At 39.8% G+C, this 24,790-nt stretch overlaps 1 protein-coding gene across 4 annotated transcripts in view; it reads right to left on the bottom strand.

Annotated features, from left to right (window-relative positions):
• Window positions 1-24,790, bottom strand: part of LOC121084103 (amine oxidase [flavin-containing] B-like) — a 55,215-nt gene that overhangs the window by 6,128 nt on the left and 24,297 nt on the right. For 3 of the 4 annotated variants that reach the window (XM_040585270.1, XM_040585271.1, XM_040585272.1), the window contains exons 4-13: window positions 15,443-15,547; window positions 14,616-14,707; window positions 11,690-11,831; window positions 10,239-10,388; window positions 9,434-9,593; window positions 7,948-8,044; window positions 7,119-7,172; window positions 2,831-2,888; window positions 1,764-1,861; window positions 549-660 (exon numbers count right to left, since the gene is read on the bottom strand). In XM_040585270.1, coding sequence (XP_040441204.1) covers window positions 549-660; window positions 1,764-1,861; window positions 2,831-2,888; window positions 7,119-7,172; window positions 7,948-8,044; window positions 9,434-9,593; window positions 10,239-10,388; window positions 11,690-11,831; window positions 14,616-14,707; window positions 15,443-15,547 — 1,068 coding nt within the window. The remainder of the gene's footprint in view (window positions 1-548; window positions 661-1,763; window positions 1,862-2,830; window positions 2,889-7,118; window positions 7,173-7,947; window positions 8,045-9,433; window positions 9,594-10,238; window positions 10,389-11,689; window positions 11,832-14,615; window positions 14,708-15,442; window positions 15,548-24,790) is intronic. The other variant, XM_040585273.1, reaches the window with a different exon arrangement.

Genomic DNA, 24,790 nt, shown 5'->3' with positions numbered 1-24,790 from the left:
TTTTGCTGCTTCATAAACTGCAATATTCCTGGAAATACCTGAGGAACTGGCATTTTTTCAGAAGGAAAATATTTTTAGTCATTGTTTAATGACTTTACATAAGGCTGTCTCAATGGCATATCACTGTGTCAATGGTATTGTTGGAAAGAGTTGAGGAAGAGACTAGCTTGGTGTGTAGAGCTGCAGAACTGAGCTGTTCCTAGTGAGGCTAATGGCCGTGATCTCTCAGTATGATGACTAACAAAGCACCCATTTGGGGGAAAAAAAATACTAGGTGAGAATGTGGGATTTCTGTTAAAGAAGAAAGGATTTAGATCCTGGAAACAGAGAAGAGTTTGACGAAATAGAGAGCCCTTACTAAGCATTCCAAATCTAAGTGCAAAACCATCATCCTTTTTGAAGTCTGCTCCCTTTGCAGGGATTTGCATCCAGATTTCAGAATGCCTGAAGCTATCAACACTCAGTTCCCATTTCACCTCCAACCAGAACATCTTTCATTTTCCATAGGATATTTGACAGTGCCACCTGTTTTGGGCTTGAATCCATACCTCTCTGGCTGCTCTTTCTCCAGCCTGTACAGCCCCCTCCATGTATCCACTCCACTCTGTGGCTGTCTCTGTGCCAGCAAAATAGATTCTGCCAATGGGCTGCCGAATGATCCTGGAGGGGGACAAGCACTAAGTCACATCAGCCATATCAGCAAAGAGAACTGAAATCCTTGGGTTAATAGTAGAATAAAAAATTTTAAATAACAGTGAGCACATAAAGATAGTAATTCCTGGTAAGTTCAGCTGGAAAGGTAGTCTGCATTGCATTTGATTTCTTACAGTAAACACAACAGTGTTCATATTTACTAAACATCTACACTGCTCACAGGTGTAAAAGACAATTCATTTGAGATGAGATTTATTCTGTCTCATGATTTCAGTTAGTGCCATAAATACCCATGCTAGACATTACTGGCACAGTGTAGCATTCTGAAGTACATCCCCACGATATCTAAAGTAACAAGCAAATAATAAAAAAAAAAAAAGTTGTTTTACTCTATTTTTGCCAGAATTTGCAATAATTACCATTAAAATTACTTTAAATACTAAGGCTTCCATATGCTCTTCAGTACAACTGCTTTATTGCTCTAAATTCTTTTTAAATTGTGAAAACTTATACTTTAAAAGTAAGGCTATGCCACCACATTAAGAACTATGTATCTGAATCCAATCACCAGTTGGACCAGTAAGCCTTTTTCTCTTTGGTAAATCTTGTTTTCATGCAAAAATAATTATGTCAGAGACGACTGTGTACAATGGCACACTGATTACTATATTAAGCCTTGACTGCTAAACAGAAAGGAACAGTCCAAAGAAATCACTCATCACGGTCAGTGTTGGCAAGAATTAATTCACTGCCAGTATTCATAAAACACCAACTAAAGATGTGCTGGAAACGGTAACGCCAATCTCAAATACCCAAAGCTAGTTTTGTAAACAGATTGTGAAAGCTTCCCCAGCTCCCTTCCGAGAACCTGCTCAGCTGTATTCACCAAATAACAAACGTGAATAAAACCCCCTAATGATACTGTACTCATCCATCAAAAAACCCAACCGAGACAAGTGGAAGGTTATGATACTGGCTTAAAATGTTCCCCAGTGATCTTAAAGGTATAAAGAAAAACAGTGACAGAGGATTTATGAACCTTTCTGAGAATATTTATTAACTTGGTCTTATCTTACCACTTCGAAGCCCACTATAAATAGACATTGTACCTTCCATACTGAGTCATTATGCCTGGTGGGAAGTAGGCTGTGTAGCAGCCCCCAGAATACTGCTCTTCACACCAGTTCTTCTCTTCATAATGCACTGGCTGTAAAACAGATATTAATCCACTCAAGGAAAGGACAAAGTCCTGAAGAAGCTAATAAAAGAACTAAGGAGACAGCAGAGAAGAACAGCTTATGATTTGTTGCATGTCAACACCTGACAAAATGAGCACATTTAACAAGTCTCTTAATGCAACATGGATCTGGCACAATAAGCCTTTAGTTTTAGATGCTGCTAGCTATTCTCAAAAAGACCTAGCTAATCTGGCCACTGTAGAACAGATTAATGATAATCTATCAATGTAAATTTATGCTCTGAGCCATGTAAAGCAATGTTAACCTCTGGTATACACATGTATAATGCTTGTAATATATACATTGGATACAAATATATACTGTTCAAAATGCAAAGCATGGCACTTGCATGGTTCTGTCTACAATATCATGTTTAAAATGATGCAATCTCGAGACTGGTGTCTACAACATTTAAATCATGTAAAATTGCCGTTAAAGGGTAAATGGCATTGATCACATACACTAAGTGTGAGATCACACAAATCCTATCAGGTATTTACCATTACAGAGAAAAGGCGGCAAGGAAAATGCAAAAACACCCCAACACATTCAGCAATGGATCTTAGCAACTAGTAAGAGAGAAGAAACATCATGATCAACATAGCCTGAGGGGGAAAGGCAAGCCTGTCACATTTGAAAACAGCTGAGGTTTATGGTGGTAAGCACTGTGAATGCTACCCATGAGGCTGTACAAGAACATACCTGCCTTTTAAATGTTTCGGAAGCTCATTCTTATCCTCACTGTCAAGCACAGCCCAAGACTTACCATAATTCTCTCCACTCCTCTAGAAAGGGCAGCAAGTGCTCCCATAGAGGTACCTTTTCCAAAAACACTACACAGTGCTGTGGCACAGCACTGCTGAATTCCAGTTTCATTCTGCCCTTCCCAAGCTCAGCAAGTCTGACAAGAGATGCAATGGTTTTGATTTTGTGCTTACATGTAAAGCTTCCTCTGATCCCAGAACCTTTGCGTAGAGCTCACACAGCCTCGTCTTCCTGCAAGAGAAGAGCAACAGAAGATTTCTGTGTGAGGAAAGGAGAAAACAAGCCACCTCTAGTATGTCCTAGTTCCAAGAGAACAAGGAGCAGTATCGGCTTGAACTTCACGTTCCAGCTTTTTGGGATCTATCTTAATTAGTCAGCCTCTGGGTCACTAGAAATAAACTCCTGTGCTGTGTAAGTGCTGGTTTTACCAGCATTTATGCAAGTTTTTCCCTGAAGATACCTCTAGCAGCCCAAATCCATACATTATCTGAAGGTTCTCCAGCCTGTCAGGAAAGAAAAGTAGTAAGTCATAGCAATTTTTTGTCTTGTCACATAGACTAACTTACGGTTTGTTCCTACAAAGATGCAGGTGTTGATAGACGGAGGCTCTCAGGGAATCGGTACTTTATTTCTGTATCTATAAAATTTCCTCCTGTTTCAGTTTATGAGTCTATAAATCCATGAATATACCTCATTCTGTAGCAAACCCCAAGTGCAAGTAAGTTTCTTCCTACAAGTCTTACTGTTTACTGTTAGCTGCACACCAATTCCCAAACACAAGATCAAAATGAAATAATAATTAACAATTGTGAAAAACAAACATCCAAACACAACACTGGAAAGGTGTTTACTTCCAGAAGCAAATCCTGTGCTTCACAGAAAGCCATGCTGGGCACAGAAATAAAACAGTCCCAGCTCTGTAACTGTATGGGCTACACTTGCAGCTATGTAAGTACACAAGGAAACCGTACCCGTACTGCTGTATGAAGCAACCCAACTATACAGGAGCCCAGCCATACCCATGAGCAGCTGGACTCAAAGAATGCTACAGAAAGGGGATGAGGACAAAAAAAAAAAAATAATAAGGAAGACCTGAAGGGCCTTGAAGAAGGTGCCCTCCTGTGTAGGTTGGGGCTTGAGCAAGAAAGTGAAGGCTGCTACAGTTCAGGAAGAGCCATGGGGTGATTTTGCTGCTGGCACATATCGAGCCCAGAAGCAGCAGAGAGGACAGAAGCAGCCCCTTCCTTGTGCCCTGGGGCAGAGGACAAGGGTCAGCCTGCTCCAGAAGCAGAAATGCATGGTGACACAGTGACTCAGAGGAGGACTGCAGGATCTATCTACGAACATCCTCTCTGCAGTCAGAATCCAGCCACAGCCATAACAAAAGGGAACATTTCTTCCATTTCTCTCTCTCTGTCTCTCCCTAAGTGAGGTGACCACTGTGCCGCGCAGACCACCAGCACCTACCCAGTATCTGAACAGAATAAAGCAATTTTCAAAGCATGATCCAGCAAAGCCTCTGCTGAGGTCTGCCCACCACCTCTCACAAATGCCCACCGGCTCCTGATTTCAGGGCAGGTCAGCACCACAGAGCTCCACAGGGAAGTGGGTTATCACCTTGGGACCTATCTGCTTTTGCTCCTCCCAGCACCACGACAGGGATGAGAAGGACCCCTCTAGAGGTGCCTGTGCCCTGCCTTTTCTTCACATGTGACTTGCAGACCCTCCAGGGAGCCTGTAAATGGCATACCAGAGGCTGGTAGGAATTCTCATGTACGGCCAACTGCAGGGCTCCAAGGAGGTGCAAGTTCACTGCTGTTTGCTAACTACATTGCAAACAGATAAAAGTTAGTTTAAAATAATCCATGCAGAAGAAAATATTAAGCTTCAAGTCAAGGGCATCTTCAGACTCTTCAGAAATTTCAACCTTGGAAGGAATTATTTATCAATAATAAGGTATTATTTGTCAGGAAAAAAAATATCACAGAAAAGCAGTTTCTAAAGGATTGCATTGTACCAACAGTAATTTATCACTGAGGATATTCCCACAGTAAGAGCAACCCTTGCAGATGTGCTGGTCTCTCTGCAACATCTGCACTTTTTGTCCTTGAATAGTTTAAATACATACATATTTATGGATTGATGGTTAACGCTAACATTGAACATATGAAGCACACAGCAAGTAAAATCCTTATTTCTTGTCTTTGGAGTCAGCTGTGAAATTGCCACCAGCACTAGATAAAAGGAATGTGATGTCTGGAGCTACCTAGGTAAGGTCCTGTTAAGAGTTGCACTGTGCCCTGAGTGGAAGAAGTGCACATGCAGACACTCAACCCTTTTCCCTGGTTTCTTATTCCATGGCACTCTGTGATGCTATCACCTTCATTGCACAGCTGTGAAAGGTAGGGTACAATCTAACCACTGGAATTACTCATTGGCACCTTGGAAGACGAGCTGGATGGCAGCAGTGAGTTTTATTCTCTTCAGTCTGGCTTAGGCTGTAAAATGGTTTCCATCCCCTCCCACAACTGCTGTTCCCAGCCATGATTTAGGACAGCTGCCATGGACTCTACATCCTGTTCTTCATACGCAGGGATTACCGAAAACCTTACCCTGTCATCAACGCAATAAAGGGAGAGTCCAGCTTGTGTTGATAGGCAAGCACAGCACCTCAGCGAGATGCACTCTCTGTAGGGTGCCACAAGAAGCCTGTCCGCAGAAGGGATCCCTCCCTGCATAGTCCCCATCTAAACAACACAAACTGGTTGCACCCTGAGGGTACACCGGGAGAAGGTCCAGGTTTGCACTCTGCCTTCTGAACTCCAGTTTCTACTGGAAGGAGACTTGTGCTCACGTACAGCAGATGAGTTGCAGCGCAGCCCAGTGGGTTCCTGCCTCAGCTGTCTGTAGCCAGGACTACAGAAGCCAGAAAGCTACCCCTGCAACAGGGTACCTCTGCTAGGTACCCATGTAAGTATATTTCATAACCATTCTTTACTAAAGCAAAGTCCTCCTAGTCTAAGGTTTGTTCCCTGAAAGACAAGAGTTCAAAATCCTTTTGTTTAAAACTTGGCTGTAAGCAGCAGCAAGGTTAGATAATTGTGCTAATGCTTCTGAAGCACACAGGAAAGCAACCTTTCCTTCATGGTACTTCGCAAGCAGCCAGGACAGCCCTTCATTTCACAGAAGCAGCAACTGTTCTCAAAACTGCAAACGCTTAGTTGTATCCAGTGTATTGACACACAGTGTAAGACATCATCTGGTGTTTAATGATATTAAATCGATGGTTTAAAATACTGGGCACACTGGATTTCAGAATACCTACACTACCACTATTGTCAGTCACCTGCTTGGGGTCTATCTCAAAGCCTGAGTGCTGAGGAGAAGGCTGCCTTGTCCGTTCCTGCCAAAATTAAAAGTATTCTGCAGTACCAGGCTGTCATTTCAAAAGACTGGGACATTGACAGCCCCACTTACACCCATTATCCACAGACTGCTAGACTACCTGCAAACCTAATCCGAGATGACTACATCTTCTCTAGTTAGACTAGCTAGTACTGGAAAAATGTTTACTTGGACACCGTATTTCTTGTGGCATGCTTTAAAAACAAATCCATTTTCTCCATGTCAAAATGAGGCTCTCATACCCACACTCTTTACTTGTAGCTTTAATTTGATCAGATACTGTGAATCAGTGTGATGGAAAAAACTCATTACTTTGTAAATTCTATTTTAGTAATAAACCAAAGAACTGTACTGTATGCAGAGATTTGTTTCAAGAAGACAGTAAAAAAGACTTTCATCTGTGCCTGAGGGACATTTTTTCCCCCCATAACTAAAGGTGGAGAGCTGCAGGCAGCTTTTTGACCCCTTCATGATGCTGGGGTCTTGTTCATGGCAGCTACAGCAGCCTCAAGGTTCTGCTAAGTTACAAATACTGAAAGGATCCTCCAGGGTGATTAGAAAAAGAAAAAAAAAAAAATCAAGCACAGTGGCCAAACTTGTCTTTTCCAACAAGCTTTCAAAGAGCTCAGTGCAGTTGCAGGAAGCCAGAGAAATAGCAGGGCAGGGCAGTGGTGGTGGTGTCAGGGGTGAGGCTAGCACTGGACCCTTCCCACTGAGGGCAGCAGAATATCTACACTACTTTCGTATTCAGCAGCTTAAAGCAGTTCTTTTGCTAGAGCCATATAAGCAGAGCAGCCCTGCTGGAAAATGAGAACCAGGACCACAGAGTTTCCCGAGGGCAGGGGCTACCTGCCACATCTGCTGCTGGTTTGTGGGAACCCTGTGGGGCCTTCATCCAAAAACAAGCAATACCTTCTTCCTTAAAGTGACATGTCTGCAAACTGTCACAAGGTTACAGACACATTCCTTCAAATCGGGGCATTTTTTTCCTGCTCTGGTCATTTGTAACAAGATTTTGATGCAGATTCCATGCAGATCTCCAGTGTTTGTGCTTACCTTTCTTCTTTTGTGAGACCTGTCAGCCTTCTACATTTCCGAGCAAGAATGAAGCTGTAGGAAGACCACAAACAATTTACTTCCATTATGTTACTACATTATTTAAAATACCAGTACCCTATGATGGGATGCTGCAATTCATAGTATTAGCTTTTGGGTCTCCATCCAAAATACCCATTTCACCTCGCTGTACAATGTTATGTGCTTTGCCGGCTGCTTGAAGGACTCACTGTGGAAGGAATTACTCTGAGACTCAGGTTAGAATATTTGTATGAGCTGTTTCCCAATGACCTTAATTTTACACAGCAGTGGGTGCAGGCATATAGCAACAAGAGGTGAAGCCTGGGATTGAACTGGAAATTATCATTTAATAAACTTTCTAAGACTGATCATGCTTTCTGGCTGTTTAAAGAAACAGAACAAACAAACTATAATACTAGAAAACAATTTTTCACTTAAAGAACTGAAAGATTTGGGGGAGGTAAAATATTTGGAGAAAATTTTACATTCTGCAACAACCCCTTTTTTTCTTCTCCTTCCTTTCCTCTTCTCCAGTTTTGTACTTTGCCACAGAAAAAGGCCAAAGGTGACAGTTAGAAAAAGAAGAAAAACAGAATTTAATTTTTTAAACTAGCAATTAAATCATAGAGATAACTTTTTTGAAAGAAAAAATCATAGAATATATTCACCACACACTGAGAAACTCAACCCTTTTAAAGTATTAAAAAATTACTATTTTAAAGTGTCTCCCTTCAAAAGTAGCAGGTTCAATTGTTGCCTCTAAAACAAAATAAAAAGGCATTAAATAGACACTTTCTTTGTCTCTTACCCTATTATGGCAGGAAAGCTGCCATCAGGCTTAGTATCATCAAGTGTTAAACCAATTGCAGCATCCTCATCTTCAATGATCATGGTACCACAATACCCTGTTAAGCACAAAGTGTAAAAGAAGTTAGGATCCAGGTAACCAAACGCCGGAACAAGCTTCCAAGGAGTTGTGAAATACTCAGAACTTGAATGGAAAAGCCCTAAACAACCCGACCTAAATTCGCCTTGCTTTGAGCAAGGCATGGGACTAGATGATGTCCGGAGGTCCCTCCCAATCTCTGTCATTCTCTGATTCTGATTCTAATACAGGGAGAAATGAAAACAAAGGAAAACAAAATAACCAAGTGACCCACATCAAGTAACAAAGATTAGCACACAGCTCCCTTGCTGATCTGCAAGGCGGTGTAGTGTGGTGTTGCCTTGAGTCAAAGAAGTGCTAGATCTGAGATGTGCTGAAAATCAACAATACTTTTCAAGCATCTTTAAAACAGAAAGTCAGTAAAGGAATCTCCTATTGTTGAATTCATGATAGAAAAATAAATTATTCTGTAACCCAGTTAGCAAGGTAATTATTAATTGCACTGAAACAGATTGCTCTCAGATTCTGAAGATGTTCAAGCGCCACTACCACAGTTGTTTCCATATATGACATTTATGTTCATACATTGTTTTGAAAACACAGTTATTCTTACAAGAAGGGTTTGGAGAAAATAAATTGTTCTTAAAAGAAGAACAATGGTGTTAGCAAAGCACAGTATGCATACTAGTGGTTCTATCAGGAAATGGGAGTCACCTCTTGCCAACCCATCCCAAACCAAATAGCCAGAATATGCCAAGATACAAAAGTCTTAAAATCATTCACAAAGATGAAGGATGGATGACATTTGTACACAAATGCAGATGTGGACTCATAAACCAGTGATGAGAAATGGGTGCTATTACACTGCATTTTGTCTTAGATTTGGTACGTTCTAAAAGAGAGCTGAGGAATCATGATGGAAGTATTCAGCATGTAAAGAGAGTTCAGGATGACTAGCTCAGATGGGGATCTCTGTGTGAGGACACCTTAAATTAATCCTGCCCAGTGCACGCAGAAGGCAGAATTTCTACAGGCTGATAACCGATGGTATAAAACCTCTTTCCATCACACATCACTTGTACCTTTACATTACTGTACAAGTGGGAGAGACTCATCTCATACCCAGGTGCCACTAAAAGAAAAGGAAAGGATAACAAAGAACCAAGGCAATAAGCAACAGGAATGAGTTATCCCTTCATGACAACCTCCTTCTTTTTATTTCCCCATCCACCCTCTCTTCTCAATCGATCTCTCAAGTTTCTCAAACAAGGGATGGCAAAAATGGCATAGAAGTGTATGAAGTCTCCTTCTAAGGTTCTGCATACTCTAAACTCAAAGTCTGCTCCGTTACCATGTACCCTCTTTCCTCTCTCTGTCACTACTATTCCTTTAAAAAAAAATGTAATACCCTTCTTCCTCCAGAAAGTTTCCTTATAGTACACAATGCACTTGATGACGGAACCCATGGGAATTCGGTTGATGAGCTGGTTTCTCATTGGGGGCAAAGGTGGGTTGAAATGAATCTTCAAACCAAGAGCTGGGGGAATGGCACTGATCACATATTTGCCCTGGAAAAGAAATTATACATAAGCCAATATATTATCCACTACTTCATTCTAAACATACTGCTCTAATGATCTTGGCAGACACCTGGGCAGGCTGCAAGGTGTATCTTCTGAAGCAATTTTGGCATTTAGCATAAGAATTGCAAAACTGAACCCTCACAAAATCTTGCCTGTTAAACAACAAACAAACATTATATAAACAGCCGTCTGTTTGAATGATGGGCAGCTGCTCTTTCTCCAATGGTTTAAAAAAAAGCACTATGTTTTAAGAGTCCATTGGTCTCCCTTCCATCTGGACTCCTTTGTTACAACTTGGAAGCAAAGCCTGCAATGTTTTTCACAGAAAATCTATTACTAAGCTGCATTTTTTGTTTACCTTACAGTTACCCTCTAATTTGGAAGGTAACTGAACACAAAGATGAGACATTAGCAAAGGAAGAGTTTGAATTTACACTTTGCTTTTCAGGCATCACTTTAAAGCTCTATCATTGCTATTTCTTTGACACAATCAGGAAGTGTGACTTCCTCTCAGTCAGTTAAATCTGCTGCATTTTTGTACAGGATTTTGGAGATGTTGAAAAGGAAAAGCTAAAGTTTTTCTAGCTATCCCAGCACTAACAGTTGCTTAAATGTTAAAGGTTTCAGTACCTCATATAATTCATGATCTAATGTTTCCACTATGACACTTTCACCCAACTGGTCGATGTGGACAACTGGCTTCCTCAGCTTCACTCGGCTTCCCAGGCGCTCCATTATTTTCTCACTTATCTGGCCAGAGCCCCCAACAAACTTCCTCTCCTGAAACACAGAAAACAACTCAGCAAAGCAGATTCAGCAGACTGGCGCTTGTGAAGGGTGTATCATGAAAAACATTTTGCTTGGCATTGAAAACAAACCCCATTCTTCCCATTGTTATCAAAACATTTTTGGGAAGTTTGGCAATCTCACCAGGAAAACACTTCCGTGTAATTTTCTCTTTCGGTGAGCTCCTCAGGTACTTCCCATTTTTGACCACCAGCCAAAACTAGAAGTATCAGCAACTCCATGAGAAAATCCCTTCTCACGTGGTCTCCAAATGGATTTGACAGGTCTGTGTGAATCAGCAAGACTTCTGAAAAGTGCTTAAACTTTTCAGCCCTTCTCTGAGTTCACTCTTACCCCTGCGGAGGTCTGTGTATCAGAGGTAGGACCCGTGATCCTCACAATAAATAACAAGGTATAATGACGTAGCTCACTCCAAAAATGTCTCCTGCAGTATATAATCTGATTTAACTTAAACTCAAATTACCTCTAACGTAATACAGAACTCAAACAATATTTTATTAAACATATTTGCAGTTACATTATCTATCATTGTTGACTATATATGAATATTTATGCATTTTAACATGTTTTATTGAATTTGTAATTGTAATTATTTATTATTAAATAATTTGCATTTCCAAAAATACAATTGTTTCTCATACAATTAGTAAATTTTGCATTTCTCAAGTAGAAGATCATTAGCAGCGTCTTTACTTCCTTGAAATGCAAAAGCAGCACTAATGCACCAGATTTCAAACTTTTCAAAGGAGCAACCTATTTAAGCAGGGGCGTTCAATTTCTTCAGAATTATTTTAAAATCTTAAGAATTGTAATCCTTGGAAGCTTGCATCTTTAGGAACCCAGCTCTGGGCTATATTTTCAGTATTAATGTGGAGCACTCTACAGATTTGTGCAGCTAATATTGACATCTCCATTAAGTGCTTCCAAAGTGGTAAGGCTTGCTTCAGCCTCATGACAGAAACAAGCATAAGTAAAACCTTATTTTGTCAGCATGGATAGGCAAAGTACATGTTCTAAACAGAGCCCAAAAGGAAGCCAGAGTCAGGATACAAATCTGCTGATCCCGGGGCCAATGCCTTCAGCACAGGAACAGCCTTCAACACTATTTTGCAACATCCAGATTAATGTGTAAATGAATAGAACTAGTTATCAATGTGCTACTGGCTCAAAATCATGGACGGCTCAGTTTGCCCTCTGAACTAAAATAAACAAGCAAAAGAATGAAATCAAGACAAGGCCTGTCACGAGCCGCAGAAGGTGATGGCTGACAGTACCTGTCCTCCATTGGTCGTTGAGAATATCCTTGCTGTCCCACCACACTGCTTCACATACCACAAAAACCAAAGGGCAGAGACCTCGTGGGGTTCAGAAGTGACATCCACATTCACAAACAGAGTTGCAAAACTCTTGGCAGCACTGCAACAAAGACAAGAAAGTGAGTTAATTTAAAAACTGAAGAAGGGTGACAAGATTGTTTTGAGTAGGGGAGAGACTGTCTTTGGCAACCTCTTCTTTCACTGTGGGCAAAGGATTTCTTAATTTCAGTTGAAGTAGGAAACTATCAATTTCTTTTATGCAACATTTTTCAAGTAACCCTACAAAAAACTGCTAATCAAGCACTACTGTATTCCAACTGAATTAGGGCTTCAGGAGACACAAGAGCCCATGAAGGCTTTTGTCATTCTATGTTACTAATACAATTTGCTTGTCACCCTAGATTCAGAGCACCTGCTAAATGCCTGTCCCTCAAGCACACAGCACAAAGACTATTCAACAGTTGTCATAAAAAAAGTTAGTGAACTTTTCTAAGCTAATTATCTAAGCTCTCTGGGTTAGTCAGCATCCTCTCACTGCCTGTTCCTCTGCTTTGCTCAGGGAGGGTGCTGCAGATGGAACACAAAAAGGAAAGAAATGTAAGTAGGAAGCCAGAAGCAAAGAAACAGCATATACACATTCATGCAAAAGTCTGGCAAGAAAGGGGAAAGGATACTTTTGGTTCCTCAACTCAGTATTTTAAATAGTGTTCTGGCAGCCAATGGTGATGAACACAGAACTGGAAAAGTGGCCTGTGTCTGAAAAAGGATCATTGCTTTATGAACTCTGGTCGGTGCTTTCACAACAGTTCTACTGAAAATCACTGTATAAACCTATACAAGATTCTGGGGTGCACTAGGACAGAGTTAATTAAGGCTCAGGGAAACATTCCTCCTGTTAGAAGTAAATACTTCCTCTGCCCTCACTCTGAGGAGGAATTTAAAGGGACATAGACAGGACCAGGAGATGCTCTGCTTAACTGCATTGTGATTGACAGGGTCTGAGATTCTATAGGCATTTCATATGCAAGGCATCAGGCAATCAATAACTTCCAAAGCCAGTGCAGAATTGACTTAGTTGCTTCTTTCCTTCTGCTGTCTTTGAACTTTCCAAAAAACAATACCCCCCCAAAAAACCCAAAACACCCGCCCCACCCCCTCAGAAATACGGTTTCAAACAGCTGTAGTTCTATATAGAAAAAAGGCATCTTCTGTCCTTTCTAAAAATGCAAAGTCCCACTGAAGTAAAAAGCTGACCCATTTTCTGAAATATGGGTGCATTCTGGCTTCATTCTTGACAGACAAAAATAATACAGAAAATATGTATCATTTTTTGTCTGTATAAACACATACTGTAAAACATGATCAGCTCTGAAAGATATTTTGTCTAATGGGAGAATTACTGCATGCATTTATTAATATTTCATAAGCAGAAGCTATTAGATGGTGGTTAAATTCTCCTAGTTTCTGCCACCTCTCATTGCTTTTCAGCGTTTCTGTTCCCCAGTTTTTCCTGGGATTTTACCTAGAAATGGCAGTATGATTTCAACCAAGAGCACTTGGGGTATTTCCAGCCTGCAACTCTAGCCAAAAGCAAATTGGTACAGTCTGTTAGATGGCAGGAAATAGTAGAAGATTACCCTTCTGGATCATTACCTTCCAGGCTGGGAAGTTTCTATGGCATGTTACCTACATCTTGAACAAACTGAGCAAATGAAGCTGAGATGCACATACAAAATCTGAAAAGCATCTTGGAATTAAGGGAGGCTGACAGTTATGCCAATATTCAGGTAAAATGTCAAGTCTTATTCCATCAGAGTTTGAAAAAATCGCTGTAGTCCATGAGCTATCAGACCCTGAATGACTACTGATGTGTGGCGTTTTGCTAACTTGTATAGTTCCTTACCAAATCAGAGGTTCAGATGGCCAGCAAAACTAAAAGCATACATTTCTATGTGGTTTTACTAAATATGGACAGTGATACAAATGACAAAGGCTTTCTATATGCTTTTATGCAATTGTCACTCTTGTTAAAGCAAAACAACCAGAAGATTAAAAGTTTTTGGACAAGAGCCTACTGTCCATTAACAATGATGATGTTTCTCTCTAGAGGCTGGCTGAAGCTGTAAAAATGCCTCTGTTGAGGACAGTGTCAGCTTGAGTGGGTGCTAGCAGGCTTCTGCACCAAGCTCGTGCAGGCTCACGGCAGCCGTGTGTCAGGTGCTTAGCAATTCTGAAGAGGTTGCTGTAGAAATTGAATTGATTTACAGCGAGGCAGAATTAATGATTTTTTTCTTCAGTGCGAAGAAAACCAATCAAACCGCCGTTGAATGGCAAGTAAAGAAAAACTGCTTTGATATATACATAAAAACAGGAAGCATTTTCAGTTTCCCTAGTTGGTATATGGTACAGCAGTTAAACAATAGAATGATAGGTGTTAAAGTGATTTAGTGCTATTTCAAGACAAACGTTATTTTTATAGCAGTTTGGTAAAATCAGCTGGTCCAGCACAGAATAAATGTGTGTTGTTCCATCAAGTTCGATTCAAAAACCTGCTGTAGCCAGAGCATTCCTCTCTTAAAGGTTAGCCACACAGTAAAGAGAAAAAAAGTGCACGTTACAGATGAAGGTACTACCCATATCCCTCCCCAAATACATTTTCCTTTTACCTTTATTCTAGTCTAAAAATTTAGGGAAATAAAACAGAATCTACTGTGTGTGCTGACATGTGTTGTGGTCCATTATTACAAGATTTTATCACCCCATTTCTTTAAAAAGGCTGTATTCTAGTGGTAGTTATATCTGTTTACACAGCAGTAACACTTACTTGGAGCTCTAAGGTATATGAAATATAAGCTATTATATTTTCTATCAAAGAGTTTCTTACTTTGTCCAGCAAGTTTTATCTATGAAATCTTGCATAGTCATTTTGTCCCATTCTTCTGCATGCGGAGCCTTCCATGGAGCTTCACTGGGAATCTAAGGAGACATAAAAGAGTATTCATCATCAAATGAATGAGTAGCATAAGAAAGAGACAACAAACACAATCTCATCTTTACATGGTAATTCAGCCTGCAAATTCCTGGCAGGTAATATAGTGAACTTAACAGAGGATGCTTTTAGGGGTTTTTGTTGTTTGTTTGCTTGTTTTAAGATTTTTTTTTTTTTTGTTAGGAGATTTAGAGAATAATTTTAGAGTTACGAACTTTGCCTAGAAAGGCAAACTACAGTGCTGGGGAATGTCTCTCCCATTCGTCTATGCAAGTAACGGCAACCTCTTCCCAAAGCCCGGTAGCTCAGTCAATGAAAACATACACTACTGGTAACAAAGTAAAATGGGCAAGTTGAAGATGAGGGCAGAAATGGGCATACATTTGAGGTCTACAAGCCTTTTAAACTATTACTTACCCAATCGTCAGGCAAAGTGCTAAAAATCACATGCATAAATCCTAATGTTCATATATTCAGAAAAGCAAAGGTATGACCGCAGGCAGCCTCAGCAGCATGGCCTTCAGTAGAGCCTGCAAGGATGCCACTTATACACACACTGACCACCAGCGCACACCAAAATGCATGGCACGATGCTGCTCTTGCCAGTACCAGGTTTGTTCAAACTACAGTAGCTTTGTCTGCATTTTAGCCCCATCTTCACTCTGCCCCTCATGGAGGTAAAGCTGAGCTGAGACAGTCAGCTACAATTGCTCATGCCATACCTCCTTTCCCATTTCATCCATGGTCCTCCATAAGTTGTTGTAGTCCAGGTAGGCCAACGGATTCCACATAGGAGGAAATGGACCTTTAAAGGGATAAGACTTACCCTACAAGATGAGAAACAAAAACATAATCAAAACTAAACTCCCCCATAAATCATGGCTTCTATGCATGGGAAGCTGCACCAAATAGTTAAGCGTTCACTGGAAGGAAGTACAAATTTAATCAATACATGTTAACAGCCTCTGACAGATTGTGTCTGTGTGCACACACAGAATGAGAGGCAGTGGGCACAAACTGAAACATGGGAGGTTCTTTCTGAACATCAAGATATACTTTTTCACTATGAGGGTGACCAAGCACTGGCACAGGTTGCTCAGGGAGTTTGTAGAGTCTCCACCCTTGGAGATACTCAAAAGCTGCCTGGACACGGTCCTGGGCAACCAGCTCTAGGTGACCCTGCTTGAGCACGATGTTTGAACATGATGACCTCCAGAGGTCCCATCCAGCCTCAACCATTCTGTAATCCTGTTATTCTGTATGTGCAACTGAAGCGTGATGCACAGTTGATTTAAGTCAGTTGTGTGCAGAACTGATACTGCTTTGTATCTTCAAAGCTTTATACTGGGCACTTCTGCAGTAGAGTCACTAAGATCAGACCAAAAAAGTGAGATGGAACAGCACCGCACAACTGAGATGAAAAACTTGCTATTTGTTACTGAAAAAAAACCACCCCATATGTTACATTTTTTTCTCCTAAATGTTCATGAAAAGACTGAACTGTTAATTTTATTTAGTGGGCTTTTTTTTCCTTTCAAAATCAGACAAAAGCAGCTGTGATGAGCTTTACTACACACTAAAATCATAGCTCAGAGACCTTCCTGGAAAAAAAAAAAATGGTTTCTGATAACATAAAAATCCCCAGCCCTACAGAAAATGTAGCATTTACTATTAATGACTCATTTTTCCTATCCAACACCTTAGCCATAAATTCCAGAAACCAATAGTGTGACCAATACAAATATTATAATTACATTGTTACATACTTAATACTTAAATGTTACATATCTCTATCTCCACTACTAGATATTCAGAAAGTCTAGCTTAATTATGAGTACAAGCCAACAGGTAATTTTAGAGCTATTTTATTCACATGGGATCTTTCTGGCTGACTATATGGATGGCAGCATAATAGTTTTTAAAATTCAGGGAAAAATGCTCATTAGCATTATGTGGTTACTCATTTTTTCACAGTGTATTCTGGACTCCATAAAATAGATAAACAATACAGGCCATATTGTGTGCCACATCTGATTTTTCAAAACTTACATTAAATTACGTATTTAAGCAGGCAGTGCATCAGCATGACTGTCAGTTGGTGGAAGTACTAAATTCTAATAGATATTTGACTCAACGCCACACCGATTCATCACTAAAAAAATATTTACACTAGCTTAAAAAGAAATACTGCATCAAGATTTAATTATTGAACCAGTTATAACAACAACATTGTGTCTTGCTGAGGAGAAGTATGCAAATACCACTTACAGAAAGGAGTGGCAGGCTTGATCTGATTTAGCCTCTTTATTAATAATGTGAAGGAAGGGACAGAGATTGTATTATTCAAATACGCAGCTGTTTACAAGCACCAGAAGAGACAGTAAAAGGGCACAAAGGGATCCTAAAAGAGTAAAAACTCGGTCCAGAAAAAACATAATGAGATATAACCTAGGAAAATGCTGGCTAACAACTTCGAGGAATTCTAATTCAGAGAGAGAGATACTTCAAAAGCAGTAAGACCAAAAATCAAACATAAGGAAAAGAATAAGAGAAAATTAGTTTACAAAAAAAAATCCCAGCAGGTTAGAGAAAGTGAAGAAACAACTGCTTTTTCAGCTAGTATTTGTACAAATGCAGAACTCTAATAGAAACCTTGTCAGAAACAACAAGGTAATGAAAGTTAGAAAGTAAAGTGTGGGAGGAAAGGATTTCATTCTTTGGTACATGGACATATGGAGAAGTAGCTGCAAAACAACAATTTCATTTTGCAGTGCTTTTGAGGATAGATTATGGTTTGTAAAATGCCAAACATCAAATTTTAAGAAGTTTTCAAACAGCAGTTTTGTCAGAGCCAGAGTAGATCTCCAGTCACTCCATGAACCAGAGGCACCAAGGCTGAAAACCTAGCGTCTTCAGTTTAAGAACGGACATCACAGCACACGTTCACAAATACTCCAGAAAATAGAGGATTGGTTTTGGTTTTGGGTTTTTGTCTGTTTGGTTTTGTTTTGTTTTCATTCAGCATGGAACAAAAGTGCATTTCTACAGCTCTTGTGCTCAACCATACTAAATACATTAAACTGCAATCAGGAAAACACATACCCCTGTAGATGGAGATTAACTCAGCAAGTTCCATTAGAAACATTGGTCCTGACACAGACATTTGGGTACTATCAGGGAGTCTCTCAATATGAAATTAATTTGAACTGGGGCATACCTCCATACTCTGCTGCCAAAGGGCTATGAATGAAGAGCAAATGCTCTCAGACTCAGTACCTTCCTACCCCAGCTAGTAACATCCGAACCATGTTACCTCTTAGCCTTTTTGGGCACATTAAAATTTTGTAACGAACTCCAATGGCAGCAAGAAGTCAGTTCTACTGTGCCACCTTCTGAACACTGGAGCCATCCTTCACTACTCTGAACACCATGTCGGTATTCCAATGACCAAGCAGATCAGTTTGGTTTTAATTACCTCGCATTTCCCAGATTTAGGTTTATAAAAACACATATACTGCTGTGCTCAAAAAAACAGGACAGTATCAGACTTGGTTATTCCAATAATTGATTTTGTTCTGAGCTTCCTGCTCTGCCAGAGGCAGTCCTGAGTTATCCCCTCTGAGTTAACTCAAGTCTTATGAATTCCCTGTAGTGCTTCCTCATGAGTGCACAGCTAAGAGACACAGAAAACATGTCTTTGTTTCAGTATTCTTCTATTTCACTGCATTTGAACAGCTGAAAGGGAACTCTTAGGTATGTCTCTTGTGCAGAAATCTGGGATGACAAGTCCCATAAAGCATAAGAACAAAGTTCAACCTGGAAAAATCAAAACAATCATCAAAAGTTAGGAGTCTCCTCTGAAAGTTACTTTCAAGAGCTCCTAAGACTTTACCTAAGGCCTGATCCATACTTCCTACATAGACAAAACTCCAGGAACTGTCAGCGTTTTGTTTGAGAAGAGACTGCAAGACTAGGCTTTACACAGAAACAAAAATAGCAGTGCTACAGAAAGACTACACATAGCTCTAAGCAGTTTCCAACAAAATTAAACGTTTCAGCTCTACTTCTGATGAATTTGCACTTTTGCAAATACAACCACCTTTTTGATGTTTAGGCAAAATTTGCCTATTTCCATCATACTGTTGGGAATAGCATTCTCCATTACTTCCTGGTTCTTTAAAATCTCTAAAGAAGAACACAACACAGATGAAAAATATGCCCCAAGATGCTCAAAATATTTCCTTTTCAAATATTTTAATACCAAAATCAGAGTAGTATAAAAGCAGCAATAATAACCACCTCTTCTGATCATGTGACATATTTTCAACACTAGTATATAAGGCTCAGAAGTATTTCTTACCTTTTTTTTCTTTTTAAGGGCTTAACTGTACTTAATACAGACACATACATTTTTTAGAAACCATTTCATGATGCCACTTGCAATGCTTCCAAAGACAGAACACCAGCATCAGCAGTTAGAGGTCTACCTGCTATTGTATGGGTCACTTGCTGCTTACAAAGGCTGTTGCCACAGTATGGGCTACAGCATACTGAAGAAGCTGAAACTATAGGGAGGAAACTCATGCAAGCCAGCTGTCTCAGGAATAAACAAACGGGGAAATGAGAAATCCAGTGTTTCTCACAAATATTACAATTCCCAGTAGATTTTCTCATCCATCTGTTTCACGTCAACCAATGTTTGGCTCAGTTATACTGGACCCATGTAATATAAGTAGTACAGAAATAAACTTTCTGCATACATCAGCTCTGTTTCAGGTCAAATAGTTGACATTAGAAGTGGGTTATTACAGGGAGAAAAAACCCCACAGCATGGTAACTGAGTATCAGTAGCCCCTTGAACATCAGCCCCAGCATCTGGGAGGGCATAGGGACTGGATCCCACACACTTTCTCCTGTCAGAGTGAGTAGATGATTAGCTGAGAAAGGACACACTCTGCCAGGAAATACCACCAGTACCTCAATGCAGAGTAGGATCTCAGGAGAAAGTCTGCTTTTGCAGGCACAAGGCAACTTCATGCCCCCCTAAACACTACGTACCAAGGCAGTGCCTGAGTGGGATGCAATACTGTGAATTGAAGCCCCTGGTGCCAATGATCCATGCATTTTTTATAGCACAGTATAAACATCTTATAAATACAGTCAGCTTTCATTGGAAGAAACAAGATGGTATGGTGCATTCTCTGCATCACTGCATGAGCACAGATACTCCCTCAGCGAAATCGTCTAAACCTTGGAGTAACTGATGCTAACTTCACCAAGATGTCACTCTGCATGTTAATTCACAGTTACATAGGTTTATAGGCACATAGTGCCCTCTGCTGAATCACAGCACTGGTACCTCACGCATGCCTTGGTCTCTCAACTTAAAAACCTAGTGTCATTCATGTAAAGCACAGAAATGTTAAGATACAAAGATGTGAGAAGGAAAATAAGAAACAGAAAAGCATCACTTCAGGCTGTAACTCTGTACCTGTCTCTGACACTCAGTTTTTCATCTGCTGCCCTGTGGGAAACTATCCTTTCAGTTTGGTTTGTGGGAGTGGTTTTTGGTTTTGTTTTAACCCATAGCATCTAACAATATGTGTCTTTGGGGCTAAGCCTCTTGTGTAATCATAGTTCTTAATAAAACACAGCAACTAGCTGGACCAAGATGAGAGGTATACAGGACTACTTGGAAAACTGTTAACAGTGTTGAACTTCATTAAAGTTCCCTTCTTTGAGAACTGTTCAGGAGCTCACATGCTCAGCTGTTTACAATACTGCCAGGTATCCTACAGGTAAAAAGATATACAGCTTAGAATATATAAATGCAGCACAAGAAACCCTGGATAATTAATGGTGCAAAGCTACAATATTAAGTCACACCAAAATATCCTCCAAATACCTTTCAATATCTAATTTGAGATTATCAGCCATGGATGCCAGAGTGTTTTGTGAAATTTGGTCAGCAAAAGTAATTCCCTTTTAAGTGTAGCACATCTAGACATATTGGCTTGAAACATGCATCCTGAAAAGGAAAGAAGCTAATTGGGAACAATATTATAGGAATGATGTCCATCTTCATTCTGCCATATCAGCCATGCAATCCCTTGAATACTTGTCTTTCCTGAAAAAAAAAAAGGCAGAATGAGAAGAAAAAAGCCAACACTGAAGCGATTTAGAAAGGGAAATTGAGGATCTGTTCTGAATTTAAAAGTGAATATAACTATTTGTTCCAATCAGCTGAGAAAAGTTAACTGAGTCTCCTTCCTACTAGAATGGGATTTTTTTTTTGGTTTGGACACTAAACCCATCTTTCCAAAAGGCATTTTGGTGTCTTGTGAAACACAGATTTATAGGGATTTTGTTTCTAAACACTCTTTGAAACCAGGCCTGCGTGTGGCTTTCAACACCTAAATTAAACCTACCAACAAAGCAGATAAAATCAAGAGAAAACTTATCAGTACTTATAGAATTAGTCTTAAAAAAACCTTCCTTCCACTCCTAAAAGCAGGTAAATGGGCAAAAAGTAATGGGAACAGGAGAAAAGAGGAGTTTCATTTGGGAGAAAGACATTAAATGAGCATGTGCTCCTAACATTTCTGAACATATGGTCAGCACACATGCTCTCTCACAACTAAACTACTGCCTTTAAAGCAAGAGTAACACTGGCCTCACTAGTTTTGTTTCTGAGATACTCCAGGTTATTAAATTTCTTACCTAAAACCAGTGAAACCTCACATAAAATTTTACAGACGTGTGAAACCCAGTATGCTCAGCCAGATGTTCCTGTATGAAATACACATTTCTTTAATTGTTTTTCTGTAGACCTCAATCAACTTCTCAAGGGAAACCAAAATTGGTTCTTACAATCAGATACAATTGCTTGTCTCCCAGCAGCCTGAATTAAAGAAGCTAGGTGGGAGCATAGCTCCTTTTCCTTATCTCCAAGGGAACAGACCCTGGAGTCTGGGAGAGTTAAGACTGAGGAAGTTTCTTTCCATTCGGATTTAATTAAGAAATGCATACTTTATTTCCAGTTCATTTCTCTTACCACTTTCATCCTCGTGCTACCATTAGGTCACAGCTGCCAGTCTTCCAGTCAATCTGCTTGATCCATAAACATACCTTGGAAGATCTTGCTTTACAGTCTCCTTTGACAGAGATCACTTTGCAGATTTGCTGTATATAATCTTGCTTCTTTTAGGCTGCTGTAATATAAATATTATCTATCTTTTTTTTAATTAAAAAGGCCTAATTATGAACTTCCTTCTTGCAATTACTGCCAGGCGGCTAGCACAAAAAAGGAAAGATGCCCATTTATTTACAGGGCAGGTTCAATGAGATTGAATCATGACTCATGACATGAATCAGCCACATGACATGAATTCACAGCGAGGACATCCTTTGTGGGAGTCTGGAAGATGCCATCACCAGCCTCAGCCTATCCAATCCTCAGACTCGCTTTTGAGGCTACCAGCAAATGTGATTAATGATGCAGCATCTTGTGACAGGAATGCCCACATCTTCAAATCTAGTAAAGAGTTAAAATAACACAGATGTGCATTCCAGTAATAACACCTACCAAGGCCCTGTAGTAACTTAACATCTTTGAATTTACTTGGCTTCCTTTTCAAGACACCAGATGCCCAGCTTCTAAAAGATTCAGAAGTATTCTTCTCAGTTCCCCAAGGTCTTGCTTACAAATTGTCAGCAAAAAGGGGAAAAAACAAAAGATGTGATGTCATTTTGCCTTGCTTAAACTGATGGCAACTGAGAGTCTCACAGACTTTTCATTCTCTGACTGCACTCTAATTAAGATACACAATGAAAAATGAAAGCATTTTTACCTAGTTTTCCAAAGATCCCTTTAAAGCTCATAGGCTCTATACTGCAGACTATGACAGGAGATACTGTCCTTGGATTTCCAGAGAACAGGACAAAGGCTTAAATAAGGCACATTGTTTAGCTTCAGCACACATATCACTGATATTACAGAAGAAACACCACTCAGTTCTATAACTTTAGATACAGCAGTCACTTATCCAGCTGCTAATTAAATCCCAATACAACATGACCATCACATTTTTTATTCATAAACAAGACCACATCTAACCGCATTTTAATAAGCACAATAGTGCTGAAAATTAATGACACCCAAGAGGGCTGAAGAATTTTTTTTTTCTGCAGATCTGTTGTAGATCAGTATGTAACCTGGTGACATTAGCACAGGTTTATGGTCCTAGTCAAAAGTACTGCATATATAATACTAAATATTCACCCTGTTGCAGACAGGGTTCACATTGGTGTTCTTCCCAAAGATGCCAAATGTACATACTTCTATGAAAGTGATGCTAAACTTGAAGAGGGCAGGACATGCATTCAGACACCTCTAGCAAGAGCTGCTGGCAGATGAGTATGAGGAAACTCCACCCTCTTACAGGGAACTTAATTGAGGCGAAGAGGTATTGGCAAGTTGCTGTCAAGAAACTGTCCAGTGACTTGGGAGGGGTTGCTTCATGTGTCACCCAGCATTTTATCCTCTGGATGCGCGCAAAAGACAGACCCCTCCAGGTATGTGCAATGCCAAATGTTCCTTTTGGTACTAAGGAAACAACTAGCAGGACTTAATTCAATTATAGCCACACGAGGATTGTTTCAGGTGTAACACACTGTCAAAACAGCCAGCTATTTAAGCCAGCTGTTAGCGTTATCCGCTGGCTGCAGAGACAACACAGAGATTAAGAGGAGTAAGTGTTACTACCACTTTCTAGCAACTATGCAATAATCTGGGGAACTCCAGGAAGGATCACAGTATTATCCCATAGCAAGTTCTGGTGGAAAAAACATCCAGAAAAAATTACAAGGAGCAATAATGGCAGTGGGGGGACATCTACCAAAGACTAATGATGCTATTTTGACAAACAAGCTTTGTTGGTCTAACGTAGCCAGTAAGGAGTCTTGTTGCCTTTCTGTGTTGCCAGGTTTTCATGCAAGCTCTGCATCAACAAAAATGGGATCAGAGGATGTTCAGATGGTACCACAGCAGGACAAAGAGTAGATCATCCTTACTGTATATGAAGGAATCAAGTTCTGAAAATATTAATTTGGCAAACCAGTCATATAAAGAAATGTTTCTTCACACAGGTTTAGGGTAGCAGAGTAAACCAATTCCACAGTTATCTTACTTGGCAAAGGAGCCTGTGTTACACTTGATAACATTGGTAGATTTGTGTTTTACAATGCAGGAAGTTTGCACAGCTATTGGGACTGCACAAAAGTGAAGAGCAAACTGAATTAATGAAGAAAATATGTTGATAATTAAACCTTCACAATAACTGACATGTTTTCATATTTCAAGACTTGTTTCCAGGGACTGTTAGATGGCAAAGGTAAACGTTACCTGGACTTTATGTACTTTGGTTTCTTTTCTAAAACAAAAGCTGTCATTTTGGTGAGGAAAATAAACATACTGCAAATTTACCTATCTAAGGCAAGGTCCTGAATCCTCTCTTGGGCAGCTAAGGAAAAGTCTTATTTTAAAAGTGTTTTACATCTGCCTACCAGTCCAGTGGGAAGACTGTTAGATGATGACTTCTTAGATAGTTCTGCTTTTGCTTCTTAAATTTGGATTTATGCACCTAACTTCAGTTATGCTATTGAAAAGCAGTGGTGTTTGAAGCAGCAGTTTGCCTACCAAATACTACTTGCATAGCTAGACTAATTTTTCAGCTAAAGCTGATGAACAAGTATTTACACAAGTGAAAAGAACATATTGATGTCCTTTCAAAGACCATGAAAAAGGGTGCTTAACAAGTGGAAGGAAAGAAAAAAAAATGTAGGGCAAGATGTAGGGCAAGAAATATAATTTTGACGCTCTGTGAAAATATCACACACAATATAAGTGAGACCAAGAATAATCTCACAATAGAACCTGACATTAAAAAAGATTAAAAGGGAAAAAAACACACAACCCAATCACGCTGGTAAAGCCTAATTAGCAGAGACCCACCCAGAGATCAACAAAATGCATTCTTTTCATTTTGTAGTACAAAGAAGCTGCATATATT

This window comes from Falco naumanni, chromosome 2, assembly GCF_017639655.2.
Source record: "Falco naumanni isolate bFalNau1 chromosome 2, bFalNau1.pat, whole genome shotgun sequence".
In the NCBI taxonomy this organism is placed as follows: domain Eukaryota; kingdom Metazoa; phylum Chordata; class Aves; order Falconiformes; family Falconidae; genus Falco; species Falco naumanni.
The sequence above is the reverse complement of the archived record's forward strand: the minus strand, read 5'-3'. Positions and strand labels throughout refer to the sequence as shown.